At 47.8% G+C, this 18,792-nt stretch overlaps 1 protein-coding gene across 1 annotated transcript in view; it reads left to right on the top strand.

Moving 5' to 3' along the window:
- Positions 1 to 18,456, top strand: part of PRKAR1B (protein kinase cAMP-dependent type I regulatory subunit beta) — a 44,621-nt gene extending 26,165 nt beyond the window's left edge. Inside the window, exons 5-6 of the mRNA XM_032230911.1 lie at positions 17,339 to 17,400; positions 18,298 to 18,456. Coding sequence (XP_032086802.1) covers positions 17,339 to 17,400; positions 18,298 to 18,368 — 133 coding nt within the window. The 3' untranslated portion in view covers positions 18,369 to 18,456. The remainder of the gene's footprint in view (positions 1 to 17,338; positions 17,401 to 18,297) is intronic.
- The last annotated feature ends 336 nt before the right edge of the window (positions 18,457 to 18,792 follow it).

Genomic DNA, 18,792 nt, shown 5'->3' on the forward strand with positions numbered 1-18,792 from the left:
CTCCTCCTCCTCCTCCTCCTCCTCCTCCTCCTCCTCCTCCTCCTCCTCCTCTTTTCCATAACCCCACTCCCTTCTAGCACCGATGATATTATCTAGCTGGGTAATGAAACATGCAAGAAAACTACCAAGCTCAGAGAGCACCAAGGACCTCACAGCCGTTTTCCTCCTCTTCATCCTTCTCCCCTCCTCCTCCTCTTCCTCCTCTCCACAACCCCACTCCCTTCTAGCACCGATGATATTATCTAACTGGATAATGAAACATGCAAAAAAACTACCAAGCTCAGAATGCAACAAGGACCCCTCAATCCTCCTCCTCCTCCTCCTCCTCCTCCTCCTCCTCCTCCTCCTCCTCCTCCTCCTCCTCCTCCTCCTCCTCCTCTTCTTCTCCATAACCCCACTCCCTTCCAGCACTGAAGATATTATCTAACTGGATAATGAAACATGCAAAAAAAACTACCAAGCTCAGAGAGCACTAAGGACCTCACCTCCTCCTCTTCCTCCTCCTCCTCCTCCTCCTCCTCCTCCTCCTCCTCCTCTTCCTCCTCTCCACAACCCCACTCCCTTCTAGCACTGAAGATATTATCTAACTGGATAATGAAACATGCAAGAAAACTACCAAGCTCAGAGAGCACCAAGGACCTCACCTCCTCCTCTTCCTCCCCCTTCTCCTCCTTCTCTTCCTCCTCCTCTCCGCAAACCTCACTCCCTTCTAGGACTGATAATGTAACCTTGTTGGGTAATGAAACATCAGCAAAACAACAACCAAGCTCAGAAAGCACTGACCTCACCTCCTCCTCTTCCTCCACCACCACCTCCTCCTCCTCCTCCTCCTCCTCCTCTTCTTCTCTGTAAACCCCACTCCCTTCAAAAACTGATGATGGGTATCGAATATCCAGATCGGTTTCCAGCCAAAACGTGGATTGCCTCAAAACTCTTCCCCCGAGAGTGTTTTCTCTCCGTAATGAACATTTGATCCTATGCTTCACCTCTCAATTGTTTTCACCCGTCCAAAACTTTCTAAAAATCGTGCTTTTTTTTTTTTTTTTAAAGGGCAATGAGTTTTTACATTTAATTCAGTCGATCCAGCTGCTGGTTTACATTAGCGGATTTATTTTGGAAGAACCTGGTTGCCTTCATTTTTTTTTGTGGCGAGGGGGGGGGACTTTGTGTTGTGTGAAACAGCTGGTTAAGACTCATCTTTGCAAAAAAGTAACCGTTTCTAAGGTTTCCAGAAACAAAGGTGGCCTTTGATTTGGCCACAACAGCTGGATGGATCTGTTGCGTTAGGGTTTCTCAGCTGCCCCATGCAGAACAGAGACGGGCGGTAATAGAATATTTTAAGCATTTAGTAATCCCAGCTTTGTCATGTTTTAGACAGACGTCCGTCTCTTGGGAAGGAAGGGACTATTTGCACCGGTCGCCCTTGATTTACAACAGTTCATTTAGCAATAGCAATGGCACTTACACTTATATACCGCTTTGTAATGCTTTTGCAGCCCTCTCTAAGAGGTTTACAGAGTCAGCCCATTTGCCCCCAACAATCTGGGTCCTCATTTTACCCACCTCCGAAGGACCGAAGGCTCAGTCAACCTTGAGCCAGTCAGAATTGAACTGCTGGCAGTGGGCAGAGTCAGCAGAATTAGCCTGCAATACTGAATTCTAACCACTGCGCACCAAGGAAGAAAGGAAGGAAGGAAGGAAGGAAGATAGCAATAGACTTATATACTGCTTCATAGTGCTTCGCAGCCCCCTCTAAGCATTTTACAGAGTCAGCCTATTGCCCCCAACAATCTAGGTCCACATTTTACCCATCTCAAAAGGATGGAAGGCTGAGTCAACCTGGAGCTGGTCGGGATCGAACTGCTGGCAATGGGCCGTCAGCAGAATTAACCTGCAATACTGAATTCTAACCACTGCGCACAATGGAAGGAAGGAAGGAAGGAAGGAAAGAAAAGGAAAGGCAGGCAGGCAGGCAGGCAGGCAAGCGGAAGGAAGGAAGGAAGGAAGGAGCGATAGTGCTTAGACTTATATACCACTTTACAGCCCTCTCTAAGTGGTTTACAGAGTCGGCCTTTTGCCCCCAACAATCTGGGTCCTCATTTTACCCACCTTGGAAGGATGGAAGGCTCAGTCAACCTTGAGCCGGTCAGGATCGAACTCCTGGCAATGGGCAGAGTCACTCTGCAATACTGCATTCTAATCACTGTGCCACCATGCCTTCCTTCCTTCCTTCCTTCCTTCCTTCTTTCCTTCTTTCTTTCTTCCTTCCTTCCTTCCTTCCTTCCTTCCTTCCTTCCTTCCTTCCCACTTAGCACTTTACAGCCCTCTCTAAGTGGTTTACCGAGTCAGCCTCTTGCCCCCAACAATCTGGGTCCTCATTTCACCCACCTCGGAAGGATGGAAGGCTGAGTCGACCTTAAGCCAATGAGATTTGAACTGCCGAACTGCAGTTAGCAGTCAGCTGAAGTAGCCTGCAGTCCTGCACTCTAACCACTGCGCCACCTCGGCTCTTTAGTGACCCTTCAAGTTAACAACGGCACTGAAAAAAAATGATCTTATGACCATTTCCCCCACAACCATTGCAGCATTCCCCCAGTGGCTCATGCGATCCAAATTGACTCAGATTTATGACCGTTTGCAGTGGTATGACCGTTGGTGTCCTTCTGACCATTGAAAAATCAATTGGGGAAGCCAGGTTCACTTAACGACCATGTTAGTAAGGAGGGACTAACTGGTCATCCGAGAGAGTGACCATTTTACTCCTTGCCAGCTGGTGTCACTGTATCCAAGATCATGCTTATATTGTTAGAATATTTTTTTTTTGTTTGAAAAAAGAAACACAAAAATGCATTTGGAGACCCACAGTCATAAACTCCAAACACACGGGGGGAAACTCTTTTAGACCGCTGTTATGAAGATCAGAAATACAGACAATCCTAAACAGCAGCGCTGGTGAGAACAGGCACATGAGATCCATGTAGCTCTCCTTTTTTTGACAACAAAAAAATGACTTTATTTATTTTTATTAATTTGTGCACAAAGCTCTCTTGTGTCATGGCTAGTCTAGTGAAGAGAAGGACCAGGAGAGGCAGGATAGCAAGTCTTCCAATATTTGAGGGGCTGAAAGGATAAGCATAAGATTATAACAGGGTCTGGGGGGAATACCATCCCGAAAATACACCAGGTGAGAGTTGAAAAGAGATAACCACAACAACGGAAAAGGAAGGAAGAAAGCAGGAGAAGAGAGGAAAGGGGAGAGAAAGAAGGAAGAGGAAAGGAGAAAAAGGAGGGAAGGGATAGAAAGAGAAGGAGAGAGGGTAGGAGAGGGAAGAGGAAGAGAGGGGTAGGGGAGAGGCAAGGGAAGAAGGAAAGGGAAAGGAAGGGAGGAAGGAAGAGGAAAGGAGAGAAGGAGGGAAGGGATAGAAAGAGAAGGAGAGAGGGTTGGAGGGGGAAGAGGAAGAGAGGAGTAGGGATAGAAAGAGAAGGAGAGAGGGTAGGAGAGGGAAGAGGAAGAGAGGAGTAGGGGAGAGGCAAGGGAAGAAGGAAAGGAGAAGGAGAGGAGGAAAGGAGAGAGGAGGGAAGGGTTAGAAAGAGAAGAAAAGAGGGTAGGAGGGGGGAGAGGAAGAGGGGTAGGGGAGAGGTAAGGGAAGAAGGGAAAGGAGAGGAGGAAGGAAGAGGAAAGGAGAGAAGGAGGGAAAGGATAGAAAGAGAAGGAGAGAGGGTCAGAGGGGGAAGAGGAAGAGAGGGGTAGGGGAGAGGGAAGGGAAGAAGGAAAGGAGAGGAGGAAGGAAGAGGAAAGGAGAGGAAGGAGGGAAGGGATAGAAAGAGAAGGAGAGAGGTTCAGAGGGGGAAGAGGGAGTAGAGGAGAGGCAAGGGAAGAAAGAAAGGGAAAGGAGAGAAGGAAGGAATAAAGTAGAGAAGAGAGGGAGGGTGAAAAGAGAAAAAAATAGGGTGGGGAAAATACAAAATAAGTGCATGGGATGGTAAGCAAAGCTACACAGAGTGAACGTTTTAACTTTTTATATCTATCTATCTATCTATCTATCTATCTATCTATCTATCTATCTATCTATCTAACTCTATCTATCTATCTATCTATCTATCTATCTATCTATCTATCTATCTATCTATCTATCTATCTATCTATATATCAGTGGTGGGTTGCAGGGCGGCACGCCCCGGTACAGGCGTACCGGAGCCTGCCCGGAGCACCGGATACCGTTCCTCAGCCAACTGGAGAATTCTGGGAGTTGAAGCCCACCTATAAGTGAGACCTATGTCTCACAGCCGCGGAAATGTGGGGTTCTCAATTGTGGTCGTAAGTCAAGGACCACTGCCAGTACCATTGATCGCTTAGACTTGCTCCGATTCCAGTTTTGCTTTGGAGAGATTTCATCCAGGCTTCTCACCTTGCTGAGCTGCTCAACAACTAGACGACCAACAGTTATTTGGAAAGATTAGAAAAGTTTGCTATTAAATATTATGGATCTTTAGCTAGAATAGGACATAAGGATTCGGTGCTATGAGAGGATTTCAGAAATATTAAATGAAATGCCTGTATGTGGTTATGTATTAAATTGGTATATTTTATGATGAAGGACATTTAAACAATTATAGTCAAATGAAAATGGAGGTATGATGATGGTAACAGATATAAATATCTGAGTTAAAATACTTAAATTAATAGGAATTATGTTTGATCACTGTGGAAGAGATGCACGGAAGCCTTTTGTAACCAACTGATACACTTTCTACGGTATGTAAAGAAGGAAGATTTTATGTGTTGTGTTTGTTTTTGAAAACAAACAACAACAACTAGACAACAGGACACGATTGGGCAGCCCAAGGGACTCTCTGAGTGGCCCTGTCAGCACTCCTTCATTGGATAATCAGGAAAGAAAACCACGAGACTCCATTGATAGAAATCAAGTGTACTTTTACTAATTATAAATGATCAGAAGCGTAGCAAAGCGAAGACTGATTATTTAGGCGCGAAAGCAAATGATATATAGAATAACCCATTCCCCACCCCTTGGCATCCCAGTCACAGTCCACTCATAATTCTCCCAAGTGTCAGGTGTGAGATAACTTCGAAAGGCATCACCCAGATGGAATGTCGGTGCCGTTGGCCTTGGCGGGAAACCTCCTCCGCATGCGCAGTAAGACAGGCAGCAGAAACGCCAGAATCTTCCTCCAGCACAATTAGTAGTCCCCTCCCAAATACCATGCCCCCCCTCTCCGTTTCGATGGCAGCCGAAGCACCAGCAAAGCAGAGGCTGACAGGACCTAAAATTGCCCTTTGGATGGTCCAGCCATTGTATCCTCTTCTTCCTCCTCCTCCGGCTACCCAGAGTGCCAGGATATCTGTTACGGAACAAATATAGCTAGACTAATCACCCAACGAAGGCAGAGGGAGAGATCTACAGCAGGTGGCAACGAAGAAGGCCGCTTGAAGTCACACATCTGGGGAAATGTGCTCTTCGCTCGGCATTCCTGCAGCTGTTTGGCTCTGCCTCGTTCTGTTTTTAACATTGGGAGCGGTGGCCTTTTTTTCCTACCAGATCATCTGCTCTTCAACTCTTCTCCTTCCTCCTCCCCGCGACACACAAGGCATTTTCTTCTGCAGACACACCAGGCATTCGGATTAGTAGTGGTCTCCCCCAGGGGAACTGGGCTAGAAGCATGCCTGCCTGCATGTGCTTCTTCCAGATGGAGGCTGGAGAACATGGCTAAAACAGATGGGAAGCCTAACTGTCCCCTTGAATGTAGGAGAGGAGGAGGAGGAGGAGGAGGAGATTCGTGGCCCTAAGAACTAGATTTTGGCCTGGAACTTTGAGCTGGCTTCTCACAGATTGGGGTCAGAGGGAGAACAGAACAGAATAACAGAGTTGGAAGGGAGCTTAGAGGTCTTCTAGCCCAACCCCCTTCTTAGGCAGGAAACCTTACACCTAGACAAATGGCTCTCCAACATCTTCTTAAGAACTTCCAGTGTTGGAGCTTTCACAACTTCTGGAGGCAAGTGGTTCCACTGGTTAATTGTTCTCACTGTCAGGAAGTTTCTCCTTAGTTCTAAGTTGCTTCTCTCCTTGATTAGTTTCCGCCCATTGCTTCTTATCTTGCTCTCAAGTGTCTTGGAGAATAGCTTGACTGCCTCTTCTTTGGGGCAGCCCCTCGAATAACAGATGTCACCTCTTGTCACCAGAGGTGGGTTCCGGCTGCTACTATTGCTGGTTCGCTCAGGGACGCACTGCGCCAGTGGAGCTGGTAGCAGATTCGGACAGTGAGGAGGTTGGGAAGGAAGATGGGCCAGTCCTGGAGTCTGGGAAAGGCTCTGAGGAGGGCTCTGTGTCGGAGGCAGAGAGGGGGCCAGGGCCGTATGCCAGTTATCAGCTGCCTTCGGAGTCAGACATCAGTGGGGCAGAAGAACAGCTGGAGCCTGTTCCCAGTGTGCGCATGCGCAGAGTTGCCAGAGGAAGGGAACAGCTAAAGAACAGGGGTCGACTTGGGAGTAAGACCACAGGTGGACGGTGAATGGCCCCTCCCAGAGGAAATAAAAGAGGAGCAAAAGGGGAGTGGAGTTTGCAGGGGACAATTAGTTCGCTTAATTGGTTCGTGACTCTCCGAGACTCCTTGCCAGGTTTTGCAGAGATCGACCTGGCCGCTCTCCAAACCAGATAAGGTCTGTGACTGTAAATCCTCCCTTGAAAGACTTTGCTGGATGTGAAGGAGCAGAATTCACAGTCCATTAATAAAAGGGTTTTTTTGTCACAGTTTGCTTCGTGCTCTTGGGAAGCCTCAGTCAGAACAGGAGAAAATTAACTACCTAGAATGCTTGTGTAGGATAAAATAAGGTTATAATACTGGCGCCCTGGCCACTCTCTGGGTCCAGGCATTGCGCTCAACCCTCCTGAACCTTGTTTAGTTTGGGGTGAATGCCGATCCCGCCGTGTGGTTTGAAAAACCATAATTTTGGGCTTAGCACTCAGCCACCAAGCCTTCCTGACAAAGCTTAACTTAGACCCCACAGGGAAGCCATTTATAGTTGCCTCTTTTGATGCTGTTGTGAGCCAGGCACAAGTCTATAAAATGCACAGTGCCAATTGGCACGCTTGCGGGGTTCGTATGGCGCGCCAGGCCAGCCGCCCGTGGTTGCGCCACGCCCTTGTGGTTAAAACGAACATGGCCCGTGAGCCACAATGTGGACGGTATTTTGTGCTGACCGGGATGAAGATTCCCTCCGATGGGCAGAGGATTGGATTGGGAGATTTCCACATTTCATAGAGGTTTGGGGGGGGGGGGGCTCGGTGTTCTCTGAGCTTGATGGTTTTCCTGCAGACGTTTCGTTACCCAACTAGGTAACACCATCAGTGCGCCCCTTCCCAATCTGGCACCGATAATGTCACCTAGTTGGGTAAGGAAATGTCTTCAAGAAAAAAATCAAGGTCAGAAATCACTAAGGAACCCACAGTCACCGTCCTCCTCCTCCTCCTCCCCACCCACCCCCTGCAAACTCCACTCCCTTCTAGCACTGATGATGTTACGTAGTTGGGCCATGAAACGCCTGCAAGAAAACAGCCAAGCTCAGAGAGCACCAAGGACCCCACAATAATCTTCCTCCTCCCCCCTCCTGTATTCCACGAACCCCATTCCTTCCTCCTCCTCCTCCTCCTCTTGCAGCACTCCACGAACCCCATTCCTTTCTAGCACTGATAATGTTCCATAGTTGGGTCATGAGACGCCTGCAAGAAAACCATCAAGCTCAGAGAGCATCAAGGAAGTCACAATCCTCCTCCTCATCCTCCTCCTCCTCCTCCTCCTCATCCTCCTGCACTCCATGAACCCCATTCCTTTCTAGCACTGATAATGTTCCATAGTTGGGTCATGAGACACCTGCAAGAAAACCCTGAAGCTCAGAAAGCACCAAGGACCTCACAATCCTTCCCTTCCTCCTCCTCCTCCTCCTCCTCCTCCTCCTCCTCCTCCTCCTCCTCCTCCTCCTCCTGCACTCCACGAACCCCATTCCTTTCTAGCACTGATAATGTTCCATAGTTGGGTCATGAAACGCCTGCAAGAAAACCCTGAAGCTCAGAAAGCACCAAGGACCTCACAATCCTTCCCTTCCTCCTCCTCCTCCTCCTCCTCCTCCTCCTCCTGCACTCCACGAACCCCATTCCTTTCTAGCACTGATAATGTTCCATAGTTGGGTCATGAAACGCCTGCAAGAAAACCCTGAAGCTCAGAGAGCACCAAGGACCTCACAATCCTTCCCTTCCTCCTCCTCCTCCTCCTCCTCCTCCTCCTCCTCCTCCTCCTCCTCCTCCTCCCCCTCCTGAGGCTTTCCTGGAGCCTGGGGAGGGCTATAGGTGGCACTTTAAGAGCGACAAGAGTGATGGGGTGTGGAGTGAGAAAGGAAGGAAGTAGGAAAAAGGTCAGTTCTGCTGCCAGCTGTGAAAACACAACTGAATCCTCTAGGAAGAAAGACCACACTAGCAACAGACATTTTCTTTGGAACCGACAACTTACGGCCTCGTTTTAACTAGTGTTATATTTTTTTAAAAAAAACTTCCCTCCACAAACCTCACTCCCTTCTAGCACTGATGATGTTATCTAGTTGGGTAATGAAAGTTCGGCAGTTCGAAGGTTCGAATCCCTCGCGCCGCCTAGCCGAGGGAGCTCCCGTGACTTGTCCCAAGCTTCTGCCAACCTAGCAGTTCGAAAGCACGTAAAAAATGCAAGTAGAAAAATAGGAACCACCTTTGGTGATGATGAAAGAAATGTCCTTCTGGGTTCGGCTCCAAGTGGGGAAAAAGACACTGGAGACATGGAGGCTGCTTGGAAAGATGGTTTATTGGTGGACAGGACCACTTGGCTTGAGCCCTGAACAGAAAAGGTGATCACATGCTTCAATGTTGGTGGAGGAGAAGAGAAGGGCTGAGGGAGGGGCTTGCTAGGCTTTTTATACCCCGTTCAGTCCCACCTCTCTGTTTCCTGTTCCTGTGTAAGTAATGTATTCTGATTGGTTGTCAGACTCCCATGGGGCCATGCAGGGGCAACTCTCTAGGCTGTGTTTTGAATCCAGGTATGGATGAGTTCTCAGATTCCATGTGGTCAGTTGAGTAAAGGGCCAATATTATCATGCCTTTACTCCCATCCCCTCTGGGGCTGCAGTGGAGGAGTCTTTGTTATGTAAAAGGGACTAGCTTGGCCTTCTCAATGGCCCATTAACAGTGGGGATGGGCAGGAAGCTACAGGCAACTATTCTGTCTTTTAAAACATGTTTCTTTTCACATCCAGAGAAATATTCTGCCTTTTCAATATCTCCTAGGATATTTCATTTTTCTGGGAGAGGGCTGGATGATAACTTCCCACAGTGAGAAAGTAACAGCATCCGGAAGCGGTATATAAGTCTTAAGTGCTATTGCTCTTAAGACATTCGCCACCTCGGCTTACTTGCAAAGCAATCGGGGTGAAATAAAAACCGAACAAAAGAAAGAAACCGGGAAATAAAAACCGAGAAAAAGAAAATATCCTGGGGAATAACTCAAAGACTCAAGCCATATAGGGCTTTCAAAGCGATTACGGCTCTCTGCGACCCGGCTGGCAACGAAGGAACAATTCCCACGAGGACACTTCTCTCCTTCCAGAATGGGTTAATCCGAATACAATCTCTGCGCGGGTCACGCCAAGGTCCCACCTCCCATTGTGACCGCAGACTACTTACAGTAAAGGAAGCCTCTCAGAAGGCCGTCATGCCGAGAGAGGGAGAGAAATATAGAAAGTGATTAACTCGGCAATAAGAGCCCGATTGTTGCGAGGCGGAAACTGAGATTCTAGAAGTGACTTTTGAAGGAAATGATTCACGGGGATATTTTCAGCTCAGAAGACTTCGTCCAAGTTGACTTTGGCCTGTAAAGGACGGTCGGCCGGAGCCGAGTTTGCGCGTGAACCATAAGCACCCCACATCAACCTTTTGTGAAAAAGCGAGAAAGACAACTGTGTCAGATTCTCCCCCTTTTCCCATTTTTATACATTGATCTTTGATACGCAGAAAAGTGGAGGAAATTCTTTAAATATTAGAATGGAACGGAACAGAACAGAATAGAGATATGGAATGGAAAGGAATAGAATAGAATAGAGAAGAGAATAACAGAGTTGGGACCTTGGAGGTCTTCTAGTCCAACCCCCTGCCTAGGCAGGAAACCCTACACCACTTCAGATAAATGGTTATCCAACATCTTTTTAAAGATTTCCAGTGTTGGGGCATTCACAACTTCTGTAGGCAACTTCTGTTCCACTGATTAATTGTTCTGTCAGGAAATTTCTCCTTAGTTCTAAATTGCTTCTCTCCTTGATTAGTTTCCACCCATTGCTTCTTGTTCTGCCTTCAGGTGCTTTGGAGAATAGCTTGACTCCCTCTTCTTTGGGGCAGCCCCTGAGATATTGGAAGACTGCTATCATGTCTCCCCTAGTCCTTCTTTTCATTAAATGCATTAATGAATAGTAAATCATTAATGCAACAATAAGTCCTAATAACAGTTTATTAACTGTTTCTTTGGAATGGGGTATGTCCTATGTTGTTAGTTGCAAAGTCGTGTCCGATTCATTGCAACCCCATGGACCACGTTCCTCCAGGCCTTCCTGTCCTCTACCAACCTCTGGAGTCCATTGAAGCTCACGCTGACTGCTTCGGTGACTTCGTCCAGCCACCTCCTTCTCTGCCGTCCCCTTCTTCTTTTACCCTCCATCGTTCCCAGCATGAGGCTCTTCTCCAGGGAGTCCTTCTTCCTTCTCATCAGGTGGCCAAAGTCTTTGAGTTTCCTCTTCAGGATCTGGCCTTCTAAAGAGCAGCCAGGGTTGATCTCCTGTAGGACTGACCCGTTGGATGGCCTTGCATTCCTTCTTCTTCTGCCCTCCATCGTTCCCAGCATGAGGCTCTTCTCCAGGGAGTCCTTCCTTCTCATTTGGTGGCCAAAGTCTTTGAGTTTCCTCTTCAGGATCTGGCCTTCTCAAGAGCAGCCAGGGTTGATCTCCTCTAGGACTGACCAGTTGGATGGTCTTGCAGTCCTTCTTCTTCTGCCCTCCATCGTTCCCAGCATGAGGCTCTTCTCCAGGGAGTCCTTCCTCCTCATCAGGTGGCCAAAGTCTTTGAGTTTCCTCTTCAGGATCTGGCCTTCTCAAGAGCAGCCAGGGTTGATCTCCTCTGGGACTGACCGGTTGGATGGCCTTGCAGTCCTTCTTCTTTTGACCTCCATCGTTCCCAGCATGAGGCTCTTCTCCAGGGAGTCCTTCCTTCTCATCAGGTGGCCAAAGTCTTTGAGTTTCCTCTTCAGGATCTCGCCTTCTAAAGAGCAGCCAGGGTTGATCTCCTCTAGGACTGACCGGTTGGATGGCCTTATAATCCTTCTTCTTTTGCCCTCCATCCTTCCCAGCATGAGGCTCTTCTCCAGGGAGTCCTTCCTTCTCATTAGGTGGCCAAAGTCTTTTGAGTTTCCTCTTCAGGATCTGGCCTTCTAAAGAGCAGACAGGGTTAATCTCCTCTAGGACTGACTGGTTGGATGGCCTTGCAGTCCAAGGGACTCAATGCAGGAGTCTTCTTCTCCAGCACCAGAGTTCAAAGGCCTCCATTCTTTGGCGCTCAGCCTTCCTTATGGTCCAACTTTCACAGCCATTGCAACTGGGAATACCATAGCCTTAACTGTGCACACTTTTGTTGGCAGGGTGATGTCTCTGCTTTTTAATATGTGGTAATCCAACCATGAGTCCATCCGTTTTGGTGGCCTTATAAGTCTCTGAAAGCAACACATGCCTTGAACAAGCCATGTTTTCGGGTAATGCATGAATGCAACTCATAAAGTTAGCGCCTTTGAGTGAAAGTTCAGTTCTCTTTAGGCCTGTTAAAACTTGCAATTTCCCTTTGATCTCTACTACTTTTCCTTTTGGGGAGGGGGGGAATCAAATGTGATTTTCTTAGAGAAGGCAGCTGAGCTCCCTCGCCCCACCAATTATCCCATCAGCAAAGCGTTCGTGTCTGAACAAATTCTCCCGCTTTATTCTCTTATCGGTTTAACGCCGAGCTTCCCCTTACATGAAGGTTGTTGTCTCCCCCCCCCAACTCCAATTTAGAAGCTTAGATTTATCACGACGAACCTCAAAATGTACCGCGTGCTTTAACACTCATAGCAATAGCCCTTAGACTCAGATATCGCTTCACAGTGCTTTCACAGCCCTCTCTAAGCGGTTTACAGAGTCAGCCTCTTTCCCCCCAACAATCTGGGTCCTCATTTTACCCACCTCGGAAGGAAGGAAGGCTGAGTCAACCTTGAGCCTTTCAGGATCGAACTGGTGGTTGCGGGCAGAGTCAGCCTGAAATTCTGCACTAAACACTTCCTTCCTTCCCATTTTCCTTCCTTCCTTCCTGCCTTCTTAGCAGACTTATATACTGCTTTACAGGGCTTTACAGCCCTCTCTAAGCGGTTTACAGAGTCAGCCTCTTACCCCCAACAATCTGGGTCCTCATTTTACCCACCTCGGAAGGATGGAAAGCTGAGTCAATCTGAAACCAGTCAGGCTCAAACTGCTGGCAGTGGGCAGAGTCAGCAGAATTAGCCTGCAATACTGAGTTCTAACCACTGTGCACCATGGAAGGAAGGAAGGAAGGAAGGAAGGAAGGAAGGAAGGAAGGAAGATAGCAATAGACTTATATACTGCTTCACAGCCCTTGAGTTGACCTTGAGCTGGTTAGGATCGAACTCCAGGCTGTGAGCATAATCACCCTGCAATACTGCATTCTAATCGGAAGGAAGGAAAGAAGGAAGGAAGGAAGGTAGTAAGCCAGCGATAGTGGTGCAATTGTTACAATGCAGTGTTGCAGGCTAACTCTGCATTCCCATAGCCAACAGTTCAATTCTGACCAGCTCAAGGTGGACTCAGCCTTCCATCCTTCAGAGGCGGGTAAAATGAGGACCCAGATTGTTGGGGGCAATAGACTGACTCTGTAAACCGCTTAGAGAGGGGTGTGAAACCACTGTGAGCAGTATATAAGTCTAAGCGCTATTGCTATTCCATTCTCCCTCCCTCCCTTCCTTCCTTGGTGGTACAATCGTTAGAATGTAGTATAGCAGGCTCTGCCCACAGCCAACAGTTCAATCCTGACCGGCTCAAGGTAGATTCAGCCTTCCATCCTTCCAAGGTGGGTAAAATGAGGACCCATATTTCTGGGGGGCAAGAGGCTGGCTCTGCAAACCGCTTAGAGAGGGCTGTGAAAAGCACTGTGAAGTGGTATATGTCTATTGCTATCTTCCTTCCTTCCTTCCTTCCTTCCTTCCTTCCTTCCTTCCTTCCTTCCTCCTTTCCCTTCCCTCCCTCGCTTCCTCTCTCCCTTCCTTCCTCCCTCCCTCCCCCCTCCCTCCCTTCCTTCCTTCCTTCCTTCCTCCTTTCCCTTCTCTTCCTTCCTTGCAATGGTGGCACAATGATTAGAATATTGCAGGCTGACTCTGCCCACTGCCAGGAGTTCGATCCTGGCTGGCTCCAGGTCGACTCAGCCTTCCATCCTTCCGAGGTGGGTAAAATGAGGACCCAGATTGTTGGGGGGCAAGAGGCTGGCTCTGTAAACCGCTTAGAGAGGGCCGTAAAGCACTGTGAAGCGGTATATAAGACTAAGTGATGTGGCTCTTGCTATATTTCAAACTTTCTTTGATGTGGCCTCCACTGACAGCGCCAAAGTTCTTCCGCTTAGGAGAACCGGGGCAGTTGATCAAGAGAAGAAATAACAGCCTCAGCCGTGAAATGTGTTGGGTCCGGTTGTGGGCGTTGTGATGCATTTTTGTCTCGAGTAACACAAATTTAACGGAGCAAGGGAAATGCCAGGCACCTGTTTCTTCTCCCGAGCCGTCGTCCACAGTTTAGGATGGTCCTTAACTAATGAATTTGTGATGGGCTTTGATGCGGTGGCTCAGTGGCCAAGACGCTGAGCTTGTCAATCAGAAAGGTCGGCAGTTCGGCGGTTTGAATCCCTAGCACCGCCTAACAGAGTGAGCTCCCGTGACTTGTCCCAGCTTCTGCCAACCTAGCAGTTCGAAAGCACGTTAAAAAATGCAAGTAGAAAAATAGGAACCACCTTTGGTGGGAAGGGAACAGCTTTCCGTGCGCCTTCAGCGTTGAGTCATGCCGGCCACATGACCACGGAGACATTTTAGGACAGCGCTGGCTCTTCGGCTTTGAAATGGAGATGAGCACTGCCCCCTAGAGTCAGGAACGACTAGCACGTACGTGCAAGGAGAACCTTTACTTTTTCCCCTTTTCTCCCAAGCTAAATATATCACCTGTTCCCACCTTTCTTTTTCTCTTTATGAAAGTTAGACCAAAGTTTCCTCTGAAACTACAGATCCTTTCAGAAGGATTCGGGAATTGATTTCTAAGCCCGCGGCCTGTTAAAAGGCCTCATTCAGGAACTTTTCGGACTTTAGGAAACCTTTTTTAACCTCAGCTTGTCTTGGCCAAGAAATCATTTTCTGGCCAAGAGGAAAATTTGCCATCGGGTTGAAGATTGGAAACACTTTTCCTGGGGTGGTTTTTTCCCCCCTGAACTTGTCATTGTGGTTGCTCAGGATGTTGCCTCCCATCGTCCTCAGCAAGGAGGGAAGGGCGAGGGGAGAGACTACAATAACCCTGTTTACAGGGATGGGATTGAAAAAATGTTAGCAACCGGTTCTCCGGGGGGTTGGACTAGAAGACCTCCAAAGTCCCTTCCAACTCCTCCTTCTCTTTTCCCGGTCTCTCGGGCGCATCTGTTCGTGAATCACTCTGAGCCCGTCCGCTGATACGATAACTCCTCAGGAATAAAGATAATGGCTTTAGGTTTAAATTTATGACCGGGTGTTTCCTAGAATCAAGGCTTGAGTGGATTTTGGAACTGCTGGACAGGAAATAAGCTAATAATGGGATTTTTGCGACTTTTCCCATATATGGGAGGAAAAATTGCCATAGGTTACACGCTGACCTCCCTGTGTTTGGGTGAATCTTTTTCAAAACGTCTTTGTTCTCCTCGCCCATGTCACACACATACACACACACACATACAGAGAGAGACAGACAGAGAGAGACACAGAGAGAGACAGAGAGATAGAGGGAGAGAGAGACAAAGAGAGACAGAGGCAGAGAGAGACAGACAGCCAAAGAGACAGAGACAGAGAGAGGCAGAGAGATAAAGGAAGGGAGAGAGACAGAGAGAGAGAGAGAGAGAAAGAGGGACAGAGACAGAGAGACAGCCAGAGAGAGAGAGAGAGAGAGAGAGACAGAGACAGAGACAGAGACAGAGAGACAGCCAAAGAGACAGAGAGAGAGGGGGAGACAGAGAGAGAGACAGAGAGAGAAAGAGGGACAGAGACAGAGAGACAGCGAGAGAGAGAGAGAGAGAGAGAGAGAGAGAGTCAAAGAGACAGAGAGAGGAAGGGAGAGAGAGAGAGACAAAGAGAGACAGAGACAGACAGACAGTCAAAGAGACAGACAGATACAGAGAGATGAGGAAGGGAGAGAGACAGAGAGAGAAAGAGGGACAGAGACAGAGAGACAGCCAAAGAGACAGACAGAGACAGAGAGATGAGGGAGAGAGACAGAGAGAGAAAGAGGGACAGAGACAGACAGACAGTCAAAGAGACAGACAGAGACAGAGAGATGAGGAAGGGAGAGAGACAGAGAGAGAAAGAGGGACAGAGACAGAGAGACAGCCAAAGAGACAGACAGAGACAGAGAGATGAGGGAGAGAGACAGAGAGAGAAAGAGGGACAGAGACAGACAGACAGTCAAAGAGACAGACAGAGACAGAGAGATGAGGAAGGGAGAGAGACAGAGAGAGAAAGAGGGACAGAGACAGACAGACAGTCAAAGAGACAGACAGAGACAGAGAGATGAGGAAGGGAGAGAGACAGAGAAAGAGGGACAGAGACAGAGAGACAGCCAAAGAGACAGACAGAGACAGAGAGATGAGGGAGAGAGACAGAGAGAGAAAGAGGGACAGAGACAGACAGACAGTCAAAGAGACAGACAGAGACAGAGAGATGAGGAAGGGAGAGAGACAGAGAGAGAAAGAGGGACAGAGACAGAGAGACAGCCAGAGAGACAGCCAGAGAGACAGCCAGAGAGAGAGAGAGAGAGAGAGAGAGTCAAAGAGACAGAGAGAGGAAGGGAGAGAGAGAGAGACAAAGAGAGACAGAGACAGACAGACAGTCAAAGAGACAGACAGAGACAGAGAGATGAGGAAGGGAGAGAGACAGAGAGAGAAAGAGGGACAGAGACATAAACAGAGAGACAGCCAAAGAGAAAGAGAGAGAGACAAAGAGAGACAGAGAGAGAGAGAGAGGCAGAGAGACAGAGAGAAAGAGGGAGGGAGAGAGAAAGAGAGAGGGAGGATGAGAGAAGGAGAGAAATGTGCTGTTGTACAAATAGGTTATAGAATCATTGTGAATGTTATTTTATTTATTCATGGGTGTTGTGTCAGGACAGAACTCGTAATATTTTTGTGGTCAATTTGTCACTGGATGCAGTTGGTTTTGCCCTCACCGTTTCGTCTTCCAACATCCGTTGACCTGCTGCAAATATTTGGGGAAATTTCTCCCTTAACTCTTTTTTCTTATTCCTCTCTCTTTTTCTTTCTCCCGCACCCCACTTTTTTATTTTATTCGGAAGATAAAAACTACCAAATCTAAAAAAGAGAGAGAAAAAAATGAACAGAGAACAGTTTAAACAAAACTAGACAAGAACATTAAAAAAAATATTCATTTTTTAAAAAAAGACAAAAAACACATATTCTTTTCTCTTATTCTTCTCCGTGTTAAAATACAGACAGTCCTTGACTTATGACCACAACCGAGCCAACACATCTGTTGCTAAGTGAGACGGTGGTTAAGAGCATTTTGCCCCATTTTACGACCTTTCTGGCCACCGTTGTTAAGGGAACCATGCCATTGCTAAGTGAGTCACACGATTGTGGAAGAGAATCTGCCTTCCCCGTTGACTTGGCTGGTCAGAAGTTCGCAAGGGGATCACGTGACCCCGGGGCACGGCGGCCGTCATAATTATGAGTCATAACTCCTACGACCGTCATCATTATGCTGTGGCTTTCGTTAAGTATAAAAAACGATAATCAGTTTCTTTGTTCAGTGCTGTTGTAACTTTCAAATGAACTGTTGTAAATCCAGGGCTATCTCTGCAACCTTATAATAAAAATTGGAATTTCTGGTGCTTCTTTGGTAGACCTACTCCAGAAAGGTTAACCACTTCGTGGTTTAGCACAACTTTAATCTCCCGCACTAAACTTCTGCTTCTATTTTTCTCTTTGCAGTGACATATTTGACGCCATGTTCCCCGTCACCCACATTGCTGGAGAGACTGTCATCCAACAAGGTGAGCTCCACTGGTTGGGAGGACACATCAATGTTCTCCATGCTCAGATCATTTACTTCTAAAAAGATAAAGGTTCCCCTTGCATATACATCTGTGCTAGTCGTTCCCGACTCTAGGGGGCGGTGCTCATCTCCGTTTCAAAGCCGAAGAGCCAGCGCTGTCTGAAGACGTCTCCGTGGTCATGTGGCCGGCATGACTCAATGCCAAAGGCGCATGGAACACTTAACCTTCCCACCAAAGGTGGTTCCTATTTTTCTACTTGCATTTTTTACCTGCTTTCGAACTGCTAGATTGGCAGAAGCTGGGACAAGTCACGGGAGCTCACTTTACGCGGTGCTAGGGATTCGAACCGCCGAACTGCCAACCTTTCTGATCGACAAGCTCAGCTTCTTAGCCACTGAGCCGCCGCACCTGCAGCCGTTCTTCCTAGCTTTAAGTCCCCAGCCCTTTGCTCATCTTTGTTGCTCTTCTCTGAACTTCTCAACATCTTTTTCTGTAGCACGGTGACCAAAATTGGTTGCGGTATTCCAGGTGTCACCTTACTTAGGGTTTTATAAAGCTTAATTAATATATTCCCACTTAGCTTTCTCTGACTCCAGTATTTCCAAAGCTGGTACAAAACCACACTCTTAATAGCAATAGCAATAGCAGTTAGACTTATATACCGCTTCATAGGGCTTTCAGCCCTCTCTAAGCTGTTTACAGAGTCAGCATATTGCCCCCACAGTTTGGGTCCTCATTTTACCCACCTCGGAAGGATGGAAGGCTGAGTCAACCCTGAGCCGGTGAGATTTGAACCGCTGAACTGCAGATAGCAGTCAGCTGAAGTGGCCTGCGGTACTGCACTCTACCTACTGCGCCACCTCGGCTCTGATTTGTCTTTCTGTTCCCCTGTAGGTGATGAAGGCGACAACTTCTATGTGATCGATCATGGGGAGGTGTATGTAAGTTGCAACCGACTTATTTGAAGGACTTTGCTTTTCGTTTCGTGTATAGAAATGTGTTGATTCGCTGGCTGGGGAATTCTGGGAGTTGAAGTCCGGACATCTTCAAGTTGCCAAGGTTGAGAAACACTGGGCTAAAATATGAATGAGACGATTACCTCTGACTCTTCCTTACTGGTGACCTACAGAGGAAAGGAATGTGTGAACCTATAGCAATAGCAATAGCAGTTAGACTTATATACCGCTTCATAGTGCTTTCACAGCCCTCTCTAAGCGGTTTACAGAGTCAGCATATCGCCCCCAACAATCCGGGTCCTCATTTCACCCACCTCGGAAGGATGGAAGACTGAGTCAACCTTGAGCTGGTGAGATTAGAACCGCTGAACTGCAGATAACAGTCAGCTGAAGTGGCCTGCAGTACTGCACCCTAACCACTGCGCCACCTCGG

This window comes from Thamnophis elegans, chromosome 14 (assembly GCF_009769535.1).
Source record: "Thamnophis elegans isolate rThaEle1 chromosome 14, rThaEle1.pri, whole genome shotgun sequence".
Lineage (NCBI taxonomy): Eukaryota > Metazoa > Chordata > Lepidosauria > Squamata > Colubridae > Thamnophis > Thamnophis elegans.